This window comes from Equus quagga, chromosome 15 (genome assembly GCF_021613505.1).
Source record: "Equus quagga isolate Etosha38 chromosome 15, UCLA_HA_Equagga_1.0, whole genome shotgun sequence".
NCBI classification, from domain to species: domain Eukaryota; kingdom Metazoa; phylum Chordata; class Mammalia; order Perissodactyla; family Equidae; genus Equus; species Equus quagga.
In genome coordinates this window covers 85,377,122-85,400,959 of record NC_060281.1, presented here as the reverse complement: position 1 = coordinate 85,400,959, position 23,838 = coordinate 85,377,122, and the positions used below count along the sequence as shown (strand labels likewise).

At 37.8% G+C, this 23,838-nt stretch overlaps 1 protein-coding gene across 3 annotated transcripts in view; it reads left to right on the top strand.

The window, feature by feature from the left end:
- The first annotated feature begins 473 nt into the window (after nucleotides 1-473).
- The window catches only part of TTC28 (tetratricopeptide repeat domain 28), a 604,528-nt gene continuing 581,163 nt past the window's right edge, over nucleotides 474-23,838 (top strand). For 2 of the 3 annotated variants that reach the window (XM_046640182.1, XM_046640181.1), the window contains exon 1: nucleotides 474-668. In XM_046640182.1, coding sequence (XP_046496138.1) covers nucleotides 567-668 — 102 coding nt within the window. In that variant the 5' untranslated portion in view covers nucleotides 474-566. Of the gene's footprint in view, nucleotides 669-20,484; nucleotides 20,574-23,838 lie in introns of those variants that run through there. The other variant, XM_046640184.1, reaches the window with a different exon arrangement.

Below are 23,838 nucleotides of genomic sequence, written 5' to 3'. Positions count from 1 at the left end.
GCTCTCCCAGGGACATGGGCATTCGCTGTGCCACTTACGTTCGCGCACGCGCTTGCACACCTCCAGGACGGGGATCTCATCACTTCAGCGGCGTCCTTCCCCCGGCACTTCTTGGGGGTACTTCCCTCCTCGCCGAGTCCCGCGCCCCAAGTCCGGCGTCGCGGGTGAAGCAAAAGGCACAGTGGCAGGAAGGGGCGGAGGCGCCTGGCCCAGGGTCGTCCGCAGTGCGGCAGGCGGCGGCGCCGAGCCCTGAACTGCGAGCGCTCGGGTCAGGCCGGACGGGTGCGGAGGGGGTGGGCGCGACGCCGGGAACAGCGGCCGGCTCCGAAGGATGCGAGGCGGGGCGCGGGGGGAGGGGGCGCGGCGAGTGCGCGCGTGCGCGGTTGGGGGGGTCCGCGGCGGCGCGCGGGGAGCGGGCGCGGCGAGTGCGCGCGTGCGCGGTTGGGGGTGGAGTGGGTTGCCGCGGCGGCGCGCGGCACGGCGGGAACATGGCGCGCGGGGTCGGCGCGCGCGCCTAGCTGGCGGGACCGTTAGCTCGAGGCGGACGCGGCCCGGGCCCCGCCGGGATGGAGCAGTTGCCGCCGCCGGCGCTCGAGCCAACCCCGGGGCCGACCCCGGCACGGAGCCGCAGGCGGCGGGAGCCCGAGTCGCCGCCGGCGCCGGCGCCGGTGAGTGCGTGAGGGGCGCGGGCCGGGAGACTTTCTTTGTGAAACTCTGTCGGTGCGAGCCGGGCAGGGCCTCAGCGGCTGACGAGCGCCCGCGAGGCGGAATCCGCCCCCCGGGCCGGGTTCGAGCCCCGCCTCGCCCCGCTTGGCGGCAGGACCAGCTCTGCTGCCGGCCCGCCTCAGTTTGCTGCGGGTTTCTGTGCGCGCGCGCGGGGGTGCGGTATACAGTCGGCGCCTAATGCCGCGGCCCCTCCCCCTCGCCTTCCACCCCACCGGGCGGCGGCTGCCGCCTACCGGGGTCCCGCGGGAGAGGTAGACTGCAGCCGCTGGGAGACAGGTGTCGGCGCAGCCCGGGGAGGCTCAGGTGCAGACAGCCCCAGGTGGAATCTCAGGGAGTGAGCTGTCCGTCCCCGGGAGGAAGCAAGTCTGTCGGTGGCTCAGCACCGTGATTTTGGGATGCTTTACATCCACCCCAGCTTCGTAGTTTGTTTGGGGGTATCGGTCAGGGTGAAGGATGCTGAGCGAAATGGACTTCGGAGGTGTGCCCTCGCCGGGTGGGATGGGATGGGATGGGATGGCCTTGAGCATTGGGCTCCCAAAACAGCCAGGGCATAGGAATAATCTGGAGCGCTTGAAATAGATAGAGGCGTCCCAACTCACCCTAGGCCCACGGATTCAGGCTCTCCAAGGCGTAGGAGCAGGTTTTGAATTTGAACAAGCTCCCAAGTTGTTGTGATGCAGGCACATTGACAGGCACTGTTTTAGAGTGAGCTTCCTGCAGCGGGGACCTGTTGTGTTTATAGCTCACCATGGCATCCTGATAGCAGGCACAGTGCTTGGCACATGGTAGATGGTCAGAAAATATTTGCAGGAAGACTAAATGACTTAGGGAGTTTCCAAAACAGGAGTTCTTGAGACACTTTCAGGAGCTTTTTGAGATTATCTTTGTTAGATTTACTGTGTAATGTGATTTTTCTCAGGTCCCAACTTAACTTTCGTGACTGTTCATAATGCCGTGTCTTCAGTATGTTCTAGGCAAAAGCGGAGTATACATTGGTTAGTATAAACCATCCACTCCGTATGCCCTAGCTAGGTTAAAATTAATTCTGAAACAAAATGCAGAATAAAAAAAATGCATGTTTCTTTCTCTTCATCATTTGGGGATGCTAGGCTTATAGGATTTTGTTCCTTTGAGGCAGGTAAATATTTACATTTTCATCAAAGCAAATCTGAATTACTGTTTATTCAGAAAAGTTGGCAATTTGCTTAAACCTCTGAGTATTTGTAGTCTTTGTGTGACATTTTGAAATTGAGATTTATGTTTAGTTCAGAGTCGATGCTAAAATAGAATTGTTTGGAAGTTATTTGATATTTCAGGGCCTTTTTTTGGAATTTCAGTAGTGTTTTTTTGTTCTTCACTGGATGAAATATGAATGTGTAGGAAGCCCAGACTAGGAGTTGAGGTTGCATCTGAAGAAGAAAAATGGAAAAATTAGGTGCTTTATTCTCTGTGTCATTTTTGTAGTTTATGTGGATGTCTTTTTTTTCTTTTTTGCATGTGTTGGTATTATTATGATATGATTTTCCCTTTGTTCTGTTGATATGATTAAATATATTGATTTTCAAGTGTTAAACCAACTTGGCACTTCTTTTTTTTCAAATTTTTAAAATTTTTTTAAAGATTGACACCTGAGCTAACATCTGTTGCCAATCTTCTTTTTCTGGGGATATCTTTCTTTAAATCGAAATATAATTGACATTAGTTTTAGGCGTATGAAATAATGATTCGATATTTGTGTATATTGCAAACATCCATCACCATACATATGATTTTTTTCCTTGTGATGAGAACTTTTGAGATCTACTCTTTAGCAACTTTCAAATATCCCAATACAGTATTATTAACTATAGTCACCATGCTGTACATTACATTCCTGTGGCTCTTTTTTTGTGTCTTTTAAAAAACAAGTTTTTTGAGATATAATTTGCCTACCATAAAATTAACCTCTTCAGTGTACAATTTCATGGTTTGTAGTATATTCACTATTTGCCCAACATCACCAATATCTACTTTTAGAGCATTTTCATCACCCTACAGAGAAATCTCGTGCCCATCAGCATTTTTTATTAGATTGTATCCCAGCCCCAGGCGTAACTAACCTACTTTCTGTCTCCATGAATTTAGTTATTCTGGACATTTTTCATAATGTAATCTTACAACATGTAGCCTGGCTTCCTTCACTTAGCACCATGTTTTTGAGGTTCATCCATGTTGTAGCGTGTATCAGTACTTTATTCCTTTTTTTACTGAATAATATTCTATTGAATGGATATACCACATTTTGTTTGTCCACTCATCCATTGATAGACATGTGGATTTTTTCCACTTTTTGGTTATTATGAATAATACTGCTATGAACATTAGTGTACAAGTTTTAGCATGGTCATGTGTTTTCATTTCTCTTGGGCATATCTCGATTGTTGGGTTATATGGTAACTCTATTTTAACCTTTTGAGGAGTTGACAGACTTTCCTAAGGCACTGCACCTTTTACATTCCTACCAGCAATGAATGAAGGTTCTAGTTTCTCTGCATCCTCACCAGTCCTTGTGGTTGTCTGTCTTTTTAACTTCAGCCATCCTAATAGGTATAAAATAGTATCTTGTTGCGATTTTGATTTGCATTTCCTTGATGAGTAATGATGTTGGACATTTTTTTGTGTGCTTATTACCTATTTGTTTATCTTCTTTGGAGAAATGTCTTTTCAAATCCTTTGTCCATTTTTTGGGGGTCCATTTTTTAATTGGGTTATTTATCTTTTTATTATTGAGGTGTTTCTTAAATATTCTGGATAGTAAACCTTAATCGGATATGTGATTTGCAAGTATTTTCTTCCATTCTCTAGATTGTCTTTTCACTTTTTTGGGTAATATCTCTTATTGTAAAAGAAGTTTTAATTGTGATGAGGTCCAGTTTATCTATTTTTTCTTTTGTTGCTCGTGCTTTTGGTGTTGTATCTAAGAATCCATTGCCAAATCTATGGTCGTGAAGATTTACTCCTATGCTTTCTTCAAAGAGTTTTATGTTTTTAGCCCTTATATTTAGGTTGTTGATCCATTTTGAGTTAATTTTTGCGTAAGGTGTAAGGTAGTGGTTCTAGTTCATTCTTTGGCATGTGGTGATCCAGTTTTCCAGCACTATGTATTGAAAAGACTGTTCTTATCTCATTGGTTGGTCTTTGTACCCTTATTGAAAATCAACTGACTATCAGTTAGGTTTTATTTCTGGACTCTCAGTTTTATTCTAGTGTCTGTCTTTATGCCAGTACTACACTATTTGATGACAGTAGCTTTGTAATAGGTTTTGAAATTAAATGTAAGTCCTGTAACTTTGTTCTTCTTTTTCAAGACTGTTTGGCTTTTCTGGGTCCCTTACATATGGGTTTTAGGGTGAGCTTACCAATTTCTGCTGAAGAGTAGCTGGGATTTTTACAGGGATTGTGTTTCGTCTGTCCTTTTAGTAATGTTTTGTAGTTTTCAGTTCCAAGTCTTCCACTTCTTTCAAAAATTTATTCCTAAGTATTCTATTTGATGGTGTTGTACGTGCAACTGTTTCTAAAATTTTGTTTCATATTGTCATTGTTCATCACTATTTCATTGCTAGTGCACAGAAGAAATGTAATTGAGTTTTGGATATATCTTTTTTTTAAATTTATTTATTTATTTATTTTTTTTATTAATGTTATGATAGATTACAACCTTGTGAGATTTCAGTTGTACATTTTTGTTAGTCATGTTGTGGGTACACCACTTCCCCCTCTGTGCCCTCCCCCCACTCCCCCTTTTCCCTGGTAACCACCGATCAGATCTCCTTATCAATATACTAATTTCCACCTATGAGTGGAGTCATATAGAGTTCATCTTTCTCTGACTGGCTTATTTCGCTTAACATAATACCCTCGAGGTCCATCCACGTTGCTGCGAATGGGCCAATTTTGTCTTTTTTTATGGCTGAGTAGTATTCCATTGTGTATATATACCACATCTTTTCTTTATCCAATCATCAGTTTCTGGGCATGTAGGCTGGTTCCATGTCTTGGCTATTGTAAATAAAGCTGCGATGAACATAGGGGTGCAATGGACTCTTGAGATTTCTGATATCAGGTTCTTAGGATAGATACCCAGTAATGGGATGGCTGGGTCATAGGGTATTTCTATTTTTAACTTTTTGAGAAATCTCCATACTGTTTTCCATAGTGGCTGTACCAGTTTGCATTCCCACCAACAGTGTATGAGGGTTCCTTTTTCTCCACAACCTCTCCAACATTTGTCACTCTTGGTTTTGGATGTTTTTGCCAATCTAACGGGTGTAAGGTGATATCTTAGTGTAGTTTTGATTTGCATTTCCCTGATGATTAGCGATGATGAGCATCTTTTCATGTGTCTATTGGCCATATTCATATCTTCTTTTGAGAAATGTCTGTTCATGTCCTCTGCCCATTTTTTGATTGGGTTGTTTGTTTTTTTGTTGTCAAGCAGTGTGAGTTCTTTGTATATTATGGAGATTAACCCTTTGTCGGATAAGTGGCTTGTAAATATTTTTTCCCAATTAGTGAGCTGTTTTTTTGTTTCAATCCTGTTTTCCCTTGCCTTGAAGAAGCTCTTTAGTCTGATGAAGTCCCATTTGTTTATTCTTTCTATTGTTTCCCTCAACTGAGGAGTTACAGTGTCCAAAAAGATTCTTTTGAAACTGATGTCAAAGAGTGTACTGCCTATATTCTCTTCCAAAAGACTTATTGTCTCAGGCCTAATCTTTAGGTCTTTGATCCATTTTGAGTTTATTTTGCTGTGTGGTGAAAAAGACTGGTCAATTTTCAATCTTTTGCATGTGGCTGTCCAGTTATCCCAGCACCATTTGTTGAAGAGACTTTCTTTTCTCCATTGTAGACCCTCTGCTCCTTTGTCGAAGATTAGCTGTCCATGGATATATCTTTTAATTTCATCATTTAGAGGTAGTCTGTTCCAATTTTCTGTTTCAAATGTTCCGCCCAAAATAGTGAGGAAGAATGGTCTTTGAAAGCTCAAGATTGGATGCAGATCTAGGTTCCTATCTCAAAGTTTTGGCTCTGCTACTTACTAGTTACATGATTTTGACAGATCTTAGCTGTTGTACATCTCAGTGTTCTCATATATTTAATGGGCAGTATTGTTAAAGAAAAGAGAATATAAGTAGGTATTTAGAACAATGCCTTGTATGTCGTAAGGAATTGATATATTTCTTGTTTATCTTCTTCTGTTAATTAATTACATTTAAAAACAAGCCAAAAAACAAAAAGCAAACAAAAACACCAAACCAAAACAAAAATAACTAAAAAAACCCCCAAACAAACAAACCTAAAACCACAGACCAAAAAAAAAAAAAAAAAACCCACAAAGAAAAAACCACAAACGAAAACCTCAAACCTCTTCCGGTCCCCATCTCTTTTTTGTGACCCAAGAAATCCCTGTGAGTGCTTGAGGAACATCCACAGACAACATCTCGCATACCACACAGTTGTATTGTAAAAGCTGCTGAATCTAGGCTGCCCTATAGGCTATTCGACCACGTATTTCTAAGTATTATTAAAAACAATAAAAGTGTAACTCAAAGCTATTTGTTTTTACCCCATAGTTATTAATGTGCTGTTTTTACACTACTTATTTCTCCTAAAAGCAGAAGCAATATTTTTTCATTAAATTTTGATGATTATAATTCTATTTCTTTTGAATGATTGCTGTTTTTTAAAAACTCTGTTAGAGGGGCTGGCCCCGTGGCCGAGTGGTTAAGTTCGCGCGCTCCGCTGCAGGCGGCCCAGTGTTTCGTTGGTTCGAATCCTGGGCGCGGACATGGCACTGCTCATCAAACCACGCTGAGGCAGCGTCCCACATGCCACAACTAGAAGGACCCACAACGAAGAATATACAACTATGTACCGAGGGGCTTTGGGGAGAAAAAGGAAAAAAATAAAATCTTTAAAAAAAAAAAAAACAACTCTGTTAGAGACGAAGCCTCATGTGTGAACTTAAACTTAATAGTACTTTTACTTTGGTGTCTATTTTGGCAGCCAGAGTAGGTCACTATTTTGTACAGGAAGAAACCAGAGACACAATATAATCCAAATATGATGCTTGGAACACATCATATTCGTTGAATGTGTATTTACTATGAACCAAAGAAAATAATTGTTCACGCTGTAAATATTATTTTAACAATAACAACTTACTGCCAAAATCACAACTATAATTAAATTTGTAACCCACAAACCTGCAGTTGATAACTCACAGGCGATTCTATAAGAAAATTTTAAATCAAAGTTGATCTTTATCTAAAAACTCTTTTATTATTACAAAAACTGCACATGTGCATCGTATAAAACTATAAAATATAAGACGAGCAAAATTACCCCCCATAGCATTACCAAATGTAGTGATTATGACTTAATACTTTAATACTTATCTTTGTGGAAATTTATCTGTGCGTGTTTCTATCTAACAGTATTTACACACACACACAAATGTATATAGATATTTAACTAAAATAAGGTAGAACTGCACAAATTGTCTTTAATTTTTATTGTGTTTTATAGTAAACTTAATTTAGGTAAAACTTACATACACTAAAATTTACGATTTTGAGTGTGTAGTTCTATGAATTCTGACAAGTATATGTAGTTGTATAATCACCAGCACAGTATGTAGAAGTAACAGAAGACTGTTTCTTTTTATTACTGAGTATTACTCCTTTGTTTGTGTCCTGCAATTTGTTATCTGTTCACCAGTTTTTGGTGATTGTGAACAGAACTACTATGAACATTCACACACAAGTTTTTGTGTTTTTCATACACGCACCCATACATACATATATATAAGAATGAGATTACTGGTTTGTATGGTGAACATATACAGAAACTGTTTTGAAACCTACTTTTTTTTCCAATCAACAATCCAATCTCCACTTTCCATTTAAGTAAATTTTCCTCTTATTAAATGCTCAGACAATAATCAGATTTTTTCCAGTCTATCCAAAAATGTTCTTTAACGCTGTTCTGTCAAAATCAGTATTGAATCCAGGATCGTGCCTTAATTAATGTTGCTTAAGTCTGTTTTAATCTAGCATGATCCCTTTTTTCATGACACTGACTCATTGAAGAGATCAAACCAGTTGTCCTGCAGCATGTCCTATCATCTAGATTTGTCTGGTAGCTTCCATGTGGTGTCATTTATCTTGTTCCTCTATTTCCTATAAACTAGAAGCTGTATAAAAAGACTTCGTGGGTATGAGTTAAATATTTTTGGCTACATTATATCATTGGTAATGTCTACTTAATGTTGTAATATAAGGCTTGTTTTGTCATTAGTATTTTCTTGCTGTTGAGAAAGGGAAAACAGTGGTAATGTCCTTCTATTCTTTAAGTAGTGATCAGAGACTAGTCCCTTTTGCTAGAGATCAAAAGTAGTATTGGGAGATTGAAAAGACGATAACACTAACTAGAGAGTAGAACAGAAAAAGGGGGAAGTAGGTGTCATTGTATGGCTCCATTTACCCTCACTGTGACCACTACCAAAAACTCCCTTTTCATCTTATGGTTATAGTTACTTCTAGGAGAAGATACTTCAGTCTGAAAAACATGCATTATTTTAAATTATTAATAGTGTAAAGTTAACTTGCAATAATCTGAAATGTGATTTGTTGAGATTCTAGATGACAAATAAGTGATGATTTGTAATGAGTATGTGGTACTATTTTGTGGAGGAAAGAATAGGATTGCTAAGAAATAGCAAGCGGTCTGAGTACCACAGCAAACCTGAGTTTGTGTTGTGGTTTTGCAAGGAAAAGAAAGGTTAGCTCTGACTGTTAAATCAGGGAAAGCATGTTATTGTATGTGGTTTCTTATTCCATGATTATATATTTGGCATTTCCATGCTATCACTGGCTAAGTTTGCCACGGTGGAAGTTAAAAAATTGCCATAGCAGTGTTTCAACTTACTGTGGACTTAGTTCAGAAAATGGTAGGAAAGATTTTTTATCGGTATTCTTTGCACTTGCAGAATTGCATAAAGAATATCACTTTGATGAAGATGAAAATTACTGAGATTGTTATTGTCCTCTAATGTCAATCATCATAAAAAGAAAATCAAATTAACCTTGATACTTGTATTTTGCCAAATCATGCATATAGAAAGCCATTAGTGCTCATTTTTAGATTATAGACACAAGAAAAAACAGTTTATGAAGATGAGGAGGGGAAAATAATGATGGAATAGATTAAAAGAAACAGATGTATTGGAAAAGAATCAACCAAATAAGCAGAAAGCAGAAGAAAGTGAAGATGGGAGGAGAGAAGAGGGTAATGTTTAGATTTAAAAGACAAACGTTCTAAAAGATATTCTTGGGTTCTCTGTATACCTGGGCCTTTTCTTTTTCTTTTTTCTTTTTTTTTTTTTTGACTGAGCTCTGCAGCATCAAGTAAAGCTGGAATGGATTCAGTTCTTTGGGGCTGAAGGTATATTTCTTGGTTATTTTGTTTTAGCAGTTGGACTGGGCAGTTTAAGGAATGTAGTTCTGAAATAAGAATAAGTCTAATCTTGACATCCCATGTTCATGGACCAAAAGACTTAACATTGTTAAGATGACAGTACTCCCCCAATTGATGTACAGATTAAGTGCAATCTCTATCAAAATCTCATCTGCCTTGTTTGCAGAAATCAACAAGCTGATCCTAAAATCCATATTGAAATGCAGGGTGCTCAGAATACTTTACTTCCCAATTTCAAAATCTGCTTTAAAGCTACAATAATCAAGACAGTGTGGTACTGGCATAAGAATAACATAGGTCAATGAAACTAAGAGTCCAGAAATAAACCGTCACATTTATGATCAGTTGGTTCTCACCAATGGTGCAAAGACCATTCAGTGAGAGAAAGAATGGTCTTGACAAATGGTGCCAGACAACTGGATATCTACATGCAAAAGGATGAATTTGGATCCCTGCCTCACACCATACACAAAAATTAACTCAGAATGCATCAAAGACCTAAATGTAAGAGCAAAAACAATAAAACTCTTATCAGGAAACACAGGAGTAAATCTTTGTGACCTTGAGTTAGGCAATGATTTCTTAAATATGATACCAAAAACACAAGTAACAAAAGAAAAAGATAAATTGGACTTCATCAAAATTAAAAAGTTTTGTGTGTCAAAGAACAGCATCAAGAAAATGAAAAGAAATCCCACATAATGGAGGAAAATATTTGCAAATCACATATCTAAAAAGAGACTTGTATGGAGAATATATAAAGAACTCTTATAACTCAATGACAAAAAGACAAATAACCCAATTAAAAAAATGGACAAAGTATTTGAATAGACATTTTTCAAAGAATATATGCAAATGGCCAATAAGCACATGAAAAGGTATGCAACATCGTTAGTCATCAGAGTAATGTAAATCAAAACCACAGTGAGATACCACTTCATACCTACCAGGATAGCTAGAGTAAAAAAGACAGTGACAAGTCTTGGTGAGGGTGTGGAAAAATTGGAGCCCTCATGCATTGCTGGTGGGAGTGTAAAGTGGTGCAGCCATTTTGGAAAACAGTTTGGCAGTTCTTTGGACTGCTAAGCATAAAGCTGCCATATGGCCCAGTAATTCTACTCTTAGGATATATACCCAAGAGAAATGAAAGTATTTGTCCACAAAAACACTTGTAAATGAATGTTCATAGTAGCATTTCATAATAGCCCAAAAGTGGAAACAACCCATAAGTGCATCAAGTAACTGTTGAGTGGATAAACAAAATGTGGTATAGTCATACAATGGAATATTATTCAGCCATAAAAAAAGAAGTACTAAAACATAATACAGCATAGATGAACCTTGGAAACGTTATTCTGGGTGAAAGAAACCAGTCACAAAACATCACATATTGTATGATTCCACTTATGTAAAATATTTAGCATAGGCAAATCCATAGAGACAGAAAGTGAATTAGTACTTGCCAGGCACTTGGGGAGGCAGAGTGGAGAATGGCTGCTAATGGGTGTGGGACTTCTTTTTGGGATGATGGAAATATTAAAATTAAATTGTGGTGATAGTTACAAAACTCTGAATAAATCAAAACCACTGAACTGTCTACTTTAAATGGGTGAATTTTATGGTATGTGGCATGTATCTCATTAAACATATAAAAAAGAAAGTCAACTAGAAAATAAAAAGAATATCTAATTTTTTAAAATGCCATTAAAGATATTCTCCTAAAGTCTTTATTTGCCCCTCTTGCATTTTTGTTTTTGCTAGTACATAGTAATATGAGGAGGATTATACCTGTCATATAAGATTATCCTGTCATCTGAGGCTGTCTTATGGAGTGACAAACAAATTCAGAAGATAAAATAGTTAAAATAGAGTGTATATGTATAACCAATTTCAAGCATATGGAAAAATAGATTGAGTCCAATAATAAACCTTTATGTTCTCTCATTACTTTTATTTGATAATTATTAACATTTTGCCAATAATTGGATATACTTTGAGAAATAGTTAAGATGTTTAGAATGTCTTTAATTTTCTAAAATAAAATGTGTTCACTAAGCATTTATGTAGAGAACACCTGAAATTAAGATGGATGAGAAAGTTTCTGTGAATTAAAAAAATGTCATGTGAACATATTAAGATGTCTGAACTTTTTTTTGGAATAGTCAGGTCTGTAAGTGACAACAATCTTTAATGCAAGCATGTTATCCTTCATGTGCTTATGAGATTACTGTGCCAAATCGTAGAACAGAGGGAACTGTCGCCACTGTAAGACTTTGCCCATGACCTGTCCTCTACTAGGAGCTTAGTTCCTGATATTTCATTAGTGCAATTTGGTATTGAGGAGTGTATATTTAATAAGGCTAAGCACTTAGGTTGGGATAGTACCTTTTATTTTGGAGTTAACTGGTCACAATGTGGGTATATTTTCATTCCCTTCTCAGGAATTTGCATGTTACCAATATGATTTTGGAATTCAGGCACCGTTATTGGACATTTGGCCTTGTGTGTAGTTTCTTGTCATTGGGAAAAGTATATTACAGTGGATTGCACAATTTCCTGAAAGAGTATTAAAAACACTGTCACAATTGCTTTTGTTCTGTACGTAATGTTTTCGTATTGACTGCTGTCTTGGATCCTTATGGTTTTAGCTTATACAGAAACATGATTTTTGGAAAGTTGCTCCACTGTCAAGCAGTGCTCTTCTTCAATTCATTACTTCCTAATCTCCACAAAGATTATGGAAACCTTTCATAAAAATTGTTCAGGAAATTGGCCATAAATTCCAAATATATTTTATAAAAAATAAAATTTTCATTAGGCGTATTTGGAAGAACTGTGTAAATTATAGAGTACTTGTGTGGAAGCAGTGTTCCTTCTATAAGTATAGTCTGTTGGTTTCAGATTAATATCACTAACCTGTTGTGTTTACTATGTGTCAGGCACTGTTCTAAATCCTTTATATATATTAACTCATTTAATCCTCACAACTACCGTATGAGGTAGGTACTATTGTTATTCTTGTTTTACACATGAGGAAACTGAGGTCCATTGAGGTTATTAAATAACTTGCTCAAGATCACACAGCTTGGAAGCCGAGTTGCCCTGGATTCTAGTTTAGCAGTCTAGATCTGGAGTCTACGTTCTTAACCGTTGCACTAGACTATCTTTGATTTGAATGATCATTAAGCAAACAGTGATCAATTATAACTATCTTTTGCTATTGAATGTTAAACTTATTGCAGGAAAGCAATACAGGCAGTTCCTCTGGATATCGTGTTAAAATGTAGTTTTTATTGTGCACTTTATGGTTATGCTGCCACAGTATTCTGGAATTTGAGTTTCTATAATGATGATAGAGCAGAGAGACGAGTATTTGATGCTAAGTTTGTATCAAAAGATAAAATTAACTAAAATGCAAGCAGTTTAATTTTTTAAGTATTTAAAGTTACAAAACTGTTGTTAAACTAATACTTAATGTAGTACCTGCCATAAATGTTTCTTGAATGAATGATGGGACTTAAACCAGATAATGAAGAAAGATAGTAAAGATAATAAAGGAGTGATTTTAATTTCATGTACATCTCTGAAATAAAAAGAATTATAAAATAAAGAAAAGCACTGCTTGTATCTTCCTTATTTATTTATTTAAAGGTTTTTTTTTTTAAAGATTGGCACCTGAGCTAACATCTGTTGCCGATCTTCTTCTTCTTCTGCTTCTTCTTCTGCTGCTTCTTCTTCTCCTCCTCCCCCTCCTCCCTCCCCCTCCTCCCCCTCCCCCTCCTCCCTTTCTCTCTCTCTCTGCCCCCCCTTCCCTCCCCCCAAAGCCCCCCAGTACATAGTTGCATATTCTAGTTGCAGGTCTTTCTGGTTGTGCTATGTGGGACGCTGCCTCAGCATGGCTTGCTGAGCGGTGCCATGTCCATGCCCAGAATCTGAACTAATGAAACCCTGTGCCACCGAAGTGGAGCGCACCAACCCAACTACTCAGCTATGGGGCTGGCCCTACCTTGTTTATTGATAAAGGTGTATCAGTCTTTACAGTGAAAATTAAAAGTTGTTAACTAAAGACAAAGCATATTGATACTGTAAGTCATTTGTTGATTGAGAATTTTAGTCCAAGGCCAGGTATGTGAAATAAATGTATAATTATAATTTCTTGAGAAAAGTTTTTGTTGTTGAAAAACAGTGGATTCCAGAAATTTATTCTTCATTTGTGTATTCTTCATTTGAATTTCCTGTGAGGCTAAAATATAGGTATTTACTTAATAAATATTAATTTTTGAGCTTATTTCTTATTCTTAAAGAGAATTGAAATAGCTGAATATCTGGAGATATTTTATCCTATTTTTTTATTTGCTTATTTATTTTTTATTGAGGTATTGGTTTGTAACATTATATAAACTTCAGGTATATGTCGTACTTCGATTTTTGTGTAGACTACATCATGTTCATCACCCAAGGACTAATTACCATCTGGCACTGTACACATGTGCCCTTTTACTCCTTTCACCCTTCCCCCTCCTCCCTTTCCCTCTGCTAGCCACTAATCTAATCTGTATATCTATGTGTTCGTTTGTCCTTGTTTTTGTTTTTTATCTTTCACATGTGAGTGAAATAATGATATTTGGCTTTCTCTAGAATTTGGCTTTCTCTGTCTGATGTTTTTCGCTTAGCATAATACCCTCAAGGTCCCTCCATATTGTAGCAAATGGCAAGACTTTATCTTTTTTTATGGCTGAATAGTATCCCACTGTGTATATGTGTGTATATATATCTATCTATCTATCTATCTATCACATCTTCTTTATCCATTCATCCATTGATGGGTGCTTAGATTGTTTCCAAGTCTTGGCTATCATGAATAATTCTACAATGAACATAGCAGTGCATATATCTTTTCGAATTAGTGTTATCATGTTCTTTGGATAAATACCTGGAAGTGGAATAGCTGGATCATATGGTAGTTGTACTCTTAATTTTTTTTTTTTTTTTTTACTGAGGAATGTTTGCCCCAAGCTAACGTCTGTTGCCAGTCTTCCTCATCTTTTTGTATGTGAGTTGCAGCCACAGCATGGCCACTAACAGATGAGTGGTGTAGGTCCGTACCTGGGAACTGAACCCTGGGTGGCTGAAGCTGAGTGTGCCAAACTTAACCACTAGGCCACTGGGGCTGACCCTATTCTTAAGTTTTTGAGGAATCTCCATGCTGTTTTTTATAGTGGCTATGCCTATTTACATTCCTACCAGCAGTGTATGAAGGTTCCCTTTTCTCCAGATCCTCTCCAACACTTCTTATTTCTTATCTTTTTGTTTATTAAGATTATGATAGTTAACAACCTTGTGAAATTACAGTTGTACATTATTATTAGTCATGTTGTAGGTACAACACTTCACCCTTAGTGCCCTCCCCCACCCCCCCCTTTCCCCTGGTAATCACCAATCAGTTCTCTTTGTCTATATGTTAGCTACCACCTATGAGTGGAGTCATACAGAGTTCGTCTTTCTCTCTCTGGCTTATTTCACTCAACATAATACCCTCAAGGTCTGTCCATGTTGTTATGAATGGGACGACTTTGTCCTTTTTTATGGCTGAGTGGTATTCCATTGTATATACATACCATATCTTCTTTATCCAGTTATCAGTTGCTGGGCACTTAGGTTGGTTCCACGTCTTGGCTATTGTGAATAATGCTGCGATGAACATAGGGGTGCATGGGACTTTTGGAACTGCTGATTTCAGGTTCTTAGGATAGATACCCAGTAGTGGGATGGCTGGATCATATGGTATTTCTATTTTTAACTTTTTGAGAAATCCCCATCCTATTTTCCATAGTGGCTGTACCAGTTTGCATTCCCACCAACAGTGTATGAGGGTTCCTTTTTCTCCACAGCCTCTCCAACATTTGTCATTCTTGGTTTTGGATATTTTTGCCATTCTAACAGGTGTAAGGTGATATCTTAGTATAGTTTTGATTTGCATTTCCCTGATGATTAGTGATGATGAGCATCTTTTCATGTGTCTATTGGCCATCCGTATATCTTCTTTGGAGAAATGTCCGTTCATGTCCCCTGCCCAGTTTTTGATTGGGTTGTTTGATTTTTTGTTGTTGAGCTGTGTGAGTTCTTTATATATTATGGAGATTAACCCTTTGTCGGATAAATAACTTGTAAATATTTTTTCCCAATTAGTGGGCTATTTTTTTGTTTCAATCCTGTTTTCCCTTGCCTTGAGGAAGCTCTTTAGTCTGATGAAGTCCCGTTTGTTTATTTTTTCTATTGTTTCCCTCGTCTGAGGGGTTATGCTGTCCGAAAAGATTCTTTTGAAACTGATGTCAAAGAGTGTACTGCCTATATTCTATTCTAGAAGACTTATTGTTTCAGGCCTAATCTTTAGGTCTTTGATCCATTTTTTATTTCTTTTTAATAGTAGCCATTCTGACAGATGTGAGGTGATATATCATTATGGCTTTGATTTGCATTTCCCTAATAGTTAGTGACCTTGAACATCTTTTCATGTGCCTGTTGGCCACCTGTATATCTTCTTTGGAAAAATGTTCAGACCCTTGGCCCATTATTTAATTGAGTTTTGCTGTTGATGTTGTTGAGTTGTATGAATTCTTTATGTATTTTGGTTATTAACCCCTTATCAAATATATGATTTACCAATATCTTCTCCCACTTGTTAGGTTGTCATTTCATTTTGTTGAGGGTTTACTTTGCAGAAGCTTTTTAGTTTGATGTAGTCTCATTTGTTTATTTTTTCTTTTGTTTCCTTTGCCTGGGGAGACATGATATTAAAAAAGATACTGCTAAGACCAATGTTGAAGAGAGTACTGCCTATGTTTTCTTCTAGGAGTTTTATGGTTTCAGATCTTATGTTCAAGTCTTTAATCTATTTTGAGTTAATTTTTGTGTATGGTGCATGATAATGGTCTACTTTTATTTTTTGCATGTGGCTGTGCAGTTTTCCCAACAGCATTTATTGAAGAGACTTTCCTTTGTCCATTGTATGTTTTTGGCTTCTTCGTCAAAAATTAGCTGTTCAGAGATGTGTGGGTTTATTTCTGGGCTCTCAATTCTGTTCCATTGATCTGTGTGTCTGTTTTTGTGTCAGTATCACGCTGTTTTGATTACTACAGCTTTGTAGTATAATTTGACTTCAAGGAGTGTGATACCTCCAGCTTCTTTTTTCTCAGGATTATTTTGGCTATTTGTGGTCTTTTGTTGTTTGTACTCTATGTTTGAAGTCATGTCTATTTGTGAACTCAAAGCTATTTAGAGAAGAACTTTAAATTAAAGTTCTTTTTATTCTTTGTGAGGTGGGTTGTAAACAGGTTAGCAGATATAGAGAAATACGATTACTTTTCTACTTTACAGTACATTTTTATTTCTAGTTGAACTTAGAAGTGTAGAATGAATTCATGTGTTTACTAGTTAAAGTTTTTTCAAATGTGCTTGGTTTCCCACTATTGTCAAATTGATTTTACAGAGGGAGTTAAAGTGAATTTGTATCAATTTGGTTCAAAAAATTAAAAAAATTTTTTTTCTTGTGTAGTGTTTTATTCCTTTTTGTACATAGTGACTTCAGATGCAGCAGTATTTTAACACTGAGTTTTTGTAATCCTGAACCCTTAATCATGACACTAAAAACACTATCATTGTGTTTAACAATACTGCAAGAAAGTAAAAAGTACTTTTATTTAATTTCCATTTATATGAAGTTTGTGTGTAAGACATGTATTTGTTATTAAGGATCAGAAACTCTTTTTAATTTTATATTCTCGCTCCAGGATATTTTTGAGCTTCAGTTAATAGAAATAGTAATTTTAAAAATAAGTTATACATATGTTTACCATGAATTAACTTCCTTCTGATTTTTGAGTGGGACAGTAGTGAAGGTAGTAGTTTTTATTTTGCAGTGTGGAGGATGATTTGATTGCCTGATTTTCTGCCATTTTATCCTATATTGTTCAGGGCACCAGAAGTGTGTTGCCAGTTTTGATGTTCTCAGCAGAGAGTCTTGAAAAATCACTCCATGTGTGAGAAAATGATTTTACATATAGCTACAAATCCAGATAGGAACTTTAAAAAGCATGAAGCTAGTTGTGTGCAACAAGTGTTGCTTTTCAAAGGCTGCCTTAAATTTATAGAGTAGAGGGCTGGCCCAGTGGAATATTAGTTAAGTTTGCATGCTCTTCTTTGGTGGCCAGGGTTCATCAGTGCGGCTTCTGGGTGCAGACCTGTTCGCCACTTATGAAGCCATTCTGTGGCAGGCATCCCCCATATAAAATAGAGGAAGATGGGCACGAATGTTAGCTCAGAGCCAATCTTCCTCAGCAAAAAGAGGAGGATTGGGAGCAGATGTTAGGCCAGGGCTAATCTCCCTCAAGAAAAAAAAAATTTTAGAGAGTTGTGTATCATGGCATTGTAGCATATGTAGTGGTCAAAGGCATGGGATCCACACCTTGCTGTCCCATCTATAAAGTAAGAATACTACCGTTACATCCTTCACAGGGTTGTTGTGAGGATTAAATTAATTAACACATGTATACTATTTAAAACAGTTCTGGACATGTAGTAAGTGCTAAATAAAGTGTGGTTGTTTTTGTTGTTGTTATTATTACTCTTCCAGAGTATTGGGAGATGATTGTGTTGGATACAGACTGACGCCCTTGATTTTGATCCCCTGCTCAAAGTTGTAGATTATTGAACAGATAGTTATGGGACCTTAGAACAGAAAGTATTTTGCTGGTTAAGTTATCTCTTAGCTCCACATCTATGTGTTTATTCTGCTTTCTGATCCTGGGGGCTGCGACTCTGCAAGCCTCCTTTCTGCGTTGCCAACTGCTCCCTGTTTGGCTGGCAGATAGGGGGCAGTCAAGGGCTGGAGGAGGAGGGAGGGACTTGCTCTTCCTTTGCTTTCTGTGGCCTTCCTCTCTGCTGTTCCTGTGAATGCCACCCTAACAACACTTCTTCATTCCTTCAGCAGCAGTACCTTCCTGTAGCAGTTGCTGGATCCAGTTGGCAGTTTTTCAGCACTGGAGGACCAGTTTAATCAAGCTTCCTTCAGATACCACTAGTGCCAGGCAGCCAGCACCCCTCTTCAGAGGTCTGATCCCCGACCTGTGAGGCCTCTCCTCAGAAATCAGAGACACCAGCACCTGCTGAGCAGTGCCTTCTCCTCAGAAGTCTGAGTTTAAGTTCCCTGGGCCCCTCCTCTAAGCTTCTGTTAGCCTAGTGTTGGGCATGGTAGCTACTTTCTGCAGTTGCTGTCTGTATGATTCCTTAGAGGTCTCTTTTTTCCCCTTCAGCTCTTTACCTAAAAACTTCATACTAAGTTAACAAATCTTATATTAAGTTCTATCTGTTCAAATAACGGGTATGGGTCCTGTCTTCTGATTGAATCTTGACTGCTCTAGAGGCCATAAGGACTAGTAGCCAACAGGGATGTGCTTAAGAATTTGTTGCCACTTTTTTTGTTTTTAGGTAATTCTAAGATGACACAGTGTATCTTGACTTTCCCAAATAATTTTATAAAGTATCCCTTGAGAATCTTATGGAAAACATGAATCTTGTAGATTTACCGTTAATAAAGTTGTTGAATTAGACAATCATAGAGTTGATAGAAACCTGCAAGAAGTCTGTACCAAAATACAAGGCCCCATTTTTTTTTATTTAGTCTTAATGAATAATACTATTTCTTGGATGAAGACATGAGACCTTTCACAAATATGAGATGGATAGATAATACACTGAAAGAATTAGGATTCAAAGAGACATTGATATACTAGAACAGTAAGATAAAGATAATTCTTTAATCTTGAGGGGAGGGACCATGTCTATTTTCTTTTCTTTTTTTATGTCCAATCCTTAGTAAATGCTTGGCACAGAGTATGTGCACAATAATTGAATATATTGATAAATCAAGGCAAAATTAATCAATTATAAGTGAGGTTCTGCGTTTAGGTTCAAATACATATGAACAGACCTTACATATGAGTATTTGTGGGAAAAAGTTTTGGGTTATCTGTAAGCTCAACATAAACTGACTATATTCAGTCACTAAGAAGCTAATGAATGCAGTCTTAGTATTTGTTAATGAACATATGTAGTGTTATAGTCTTAGAAAGCTGCTGTTGCTTCTCCTCCATTCTGAGTTTGAGTCCAGTTTTAAGAATCATATTTTTAGAGGAACATATTAGTTAACTAGAGAGCATCCTAAAAGTGATTAGGTCACGTGATGAACATTTGAGGGAATTTGAGGTATTTAGAGAGGAAACATCATTTCCTACTCCTCACCTAAAGATTTACTGGTCCACTGGGAATGGTTGAAGTGACAAATTTGTGATAACTTCTTAAAGGATGTGCTAAGAAAACACCTCACAGTGAGGGAAGGGAAAGGAAGAACTAGGCATAATTTTTTTTCAGCCCCTGAGCAGTTCCTGACTAGGCCGTTAGCAGGGTCTCAGTTCTGGGAAGCCATAAGCTGGCTTGGGTGTACATGGTCCTTAATTAAGGACTTGCTGGATTGCTGCTTTTCAGCCCTTACAAGTTACTGAGGGCACTTGGGCTTTTAAATGGGGATGTGATGGGAGAGCTACAGCTTATCAAATAGAAATGAGCAGGCACACTAACTTGTCTAACCAGCCCCTCTATAATGTACTCATTAATTCTCCTCTCCCCTGCTTTGCTCTTTCTCCCAAGTGAAAAGGACAAGTTGCAAGGATAGAAGTTCAGCACACAACAGTCCTAAGCCACAGGAGCATACCAGAGATGTGGGAGTTGTGTACAATATCTGAAGGTAGAACCTGCTGGCCTACAGCAGGGCGCAAAACTCAGACCAATTGGTGGAAGTGTTAGGGAGGCAGGTTTAGGCTAATGAAAAAAGAAACCTTTCTGGACAGCAAATAATAGGAAGTTGTATTTTCTGCTGTGGGCTTGGATTGTAGGTGTTCTGTGCTGTACTCTGAGGGCATATTTTTACAATAGGGATCAAATGGGCAATGGTAAAGATGCTGTCAGTTTCCTTTTTTGCAATATTGAGATGCTTAACTTGGTGTCTCATCTGATTGAAGGACCATCCTGCTGACCTACAGAACAGGTTGAGGGGGTACCCTTGAGGTCAAAACTGGTATTTTCTGAAAAAACATTTGTCCGTTTCAGCCGTGGAACAAATGATAATCTCAAAGTTCTGCAATATAAAGACCGGCTAAGAAGATTTTGGCTTGAAAAATTTCTAAGCAGACATCTGCATTAACTGTAGACCAAAATCTCACAAATGTTTCAATGGACTTTTAGTTCTGTGTATCATAACTTCCCTTTGAACTTTCCAGGTAAGACTGTTGTAAAATGTTCCCTTAAATAACCAATAAATAGACCAAGATTATTGAGGTTTTGAATATAAACCTATTACATTTTGAAAGATGTCTGGCAAAAACAATAGAATAGTTGCTATTAAGACATTATTTCTGGTAACAATTAGATAGGAGAATTGATTAACCAGCATAACCCTTTCTTCTCTGTAGCAAGGAGAATTCTACCAGATGACTCCTTCCTACTGTTTTGTGGACTCCGAAGGCGGTCCATGGTTCAATTTACGTGTATACCAAGAATTATCTGTAGACTGAGTAAATAAAATAACTTGTTTGCATACGTGCTTCTGTTTTTTCAAATATGTATAGATACTGTTTTGATTCACGAAATATAGATGTATTTAAAGGCAATACTGAATTCAGGATAGACTTTACTGTTTATTTGTATTTTCTCAATTAGCTGTCTTAAGATGTTCAATTAAGAGATCAGAAAAAGGTTTTGATGCTTAAAAGGGATCAAGAGACTAGAAATTATTGACAATTATTGATCTATATCAGAAGTTGGCAAATTTTTTCTATAAAGGGCCAGTAAATATTTTTAGATAGTAAATATTTCAGGCTTTGTGGGCTATACAGTCTCTGTTGCAACTTTAAACTCTGTCATTGTAGCACAAAAACAGCCATCGACAATATATGAACAAATGGGTGTGGCTGTGTTCCAATAAAACTTTATTTCCAAAGACAGGCAGTGGGCTGGATTTGACTCACATGCTGGTTTGCCTATACATGTGCGGTACTTTGAATTATCCTCAGAATTGCTTGTAATATTTTACTGGTTTAGTCATCAGTTATTAAGGTAAATAAAGTCTTTGTTGTGTGTTTATTTTATATTTGTCTGAGAGTCATGATTTTACCTTTAGGAAAACAGATATTTTAAGAGGAACAGGTCACTTAATAGTTTTTATTTACTGGTTCACCTCTCGCAAAATGCCCGTCAAAGAAGGAGAGTATGAACGTACCAGTAAGTTCGGGGATTACTAATCCTCAGGAATTTCCATTATTTGTTATAATTGCTGAAAAATAATGTTTTAAAAATTTTATGGTATGTGATAGTATAAATTATTCATGCTTATGTGTTAAATGTTTAAGTTGCATGTATTTGTAACTTGGTTGAATTTGAAATTTTAATAATTAATTTGACCTTGTGTATTTTGAATAGCCTTTGTTTTGAGTAAACAAGCCAAATTATTTTCCACACTAGCCTTGAAAGAAGGGAATTGGTTGGTTACCTAATAAAATGGTATCGACTTATTTGTAACTGTCTCAAGTGAAAAGAACATTGTAGAAATGCAAAGTTATGAATATCAGATTTATGTTGTAGTAAATCTCCAAATCAGAGTTTTTATTGAATGGTTCGTGGTCTAGATTCTATTATTCACTGGCATGAAACTATAGGAATTAACAAGTAAATGCAATTTGGGGCTGATTGACGGGGACTTTCTTAAAACAAACAAAACCTCAACAGGTTACAAAATCTATAAACTGACAAATGGAATGTTTTTAAATGAGCAAAAGTAATTTTGGATATAGTTCTAGCATGGCTTATTCAGTTTGCAGGACAAAGGCCTAAATAGACTTTTAGCATTTCCCAAACTTTGTAGGGACAAAGTTCTGCCAGATCTTAATAGGTATTCTGGGACATGAATAAAATGTTATGTTTTCAAGTAATTCTGGAAGGAAGGGTAAGAGCACGGACTCCCAGACTGCCTGGGTTTGAATCAGCTCCACCGCTTATTATTTTCACACTCTCCCTTTTTGTTAGGTTATTTAACCTTTCTGTGCATCATTTTTTCATTTAAAAATGGGGAAAATAATAGTACCTACTTCATAGGGTTTTGTGAAGATGAAACGAGTTAACACATGTAGCACTTAGAATAGTGCCAGGCACATATTAAGTCCTCAATAATTTGTCTTATTTGGAAAGACTGTATATTCTCTCTCTTTCTTGGAAACTAACAAAATACATTAGCATGTTAAAGGTTCTAAGGAAGGCTTACGGTAGGCAAATCTGCTTTCTTCCAAACTATTTGAAAGTATTGGCAACTGTTGTTCTAGAATCAGCTAAAAGAGGTTTCAAATCTTAATAAATTTTTCAAAGATCCGAGTGAGGAATTTCCCCCAAATTATTTACATTAGTTTCCCCCAAATTGCTTGACAATGGAATACCTTTTCAAGGACGCCTTTTAAGATCATTTCAAGGAAGAGTTTGGGAAGTGTTCACTTATTTGCGCTAAGGACTGGGAATTTATTGTAAGGATAGAGAGCTGATGGCCTCTCGTGGTGTATCTGGCACTCTCTTTGACTCTTGTGTTAGCTGCTGCTGCTGCTTCTTTTTTTTTTTTAAGATTGACACCTGTGCTAACATCTGTTGCCAATCTTTTTTTTTTCTTCTCCTCAAAGCCCCCCGGTACATAGTTGTATATTCTAGTTGTGAGTGTCTCTGGTTGTGCTATGTGGGATGCTGCCTCAACATGACCTGATGAGTGGTGCCATGTCCGCACCTGCGATCCAAACCAGTGAAACCCTGGGCCACTGAAGTGGAGCGCGCAAACTTAACCACTCAGCCACGGGGCTGGCCCACTTGTATTAGCTTCTTAAAGTATCTTTATGATAGCCAACAAAGCTCTAAATTATCTCTATGCAGTAGAACTTTCTATGAAGAGGGAAATGTTCTATATCTACATTGACTAATCTAGTAGCCACTAGCTACCATGTGTGGCTGTTGAGTACTTGCTCTGTGGCTAGTACATTTGAGGAACTGCATCTTTAATTTTATTTAATTTTAATTAAGTAAAATAAAAATTTAAACAGCCACATATGGCTGGTGACTACTGTATTGGATAGTGCAGCTCTAAATGGTTTGCGTCCTAGTTACCTCTGTGACCTTACATGCTTTCACTTTTCACCCTGTTCTTAGCTACACTGGCCTTTTTGCTGTTTCTCAAACATGCCTGGCCCATATTGCCTTTATTTTGTTTCCTCTAGGTGCTGTGGGGGATCAGAATTGGCCACCCCAAAATGTATCTCTTTGCCTTGATTAATTTTAAGAACAAAAGACTCTGAAAGAAACTTTGACCTTCCCCCTAACTGCCTAAAACAATTTAAGATAAAAGGCCTGTCCCCAGGACAGGCCATCACTGTAGATAACTCTGGGTAGAGTTTGAGGGTCCTTGCTAAGCCCATCCTTATCAGAGTTCTGTCTACCATACGTTTGCTTTGCCATCTC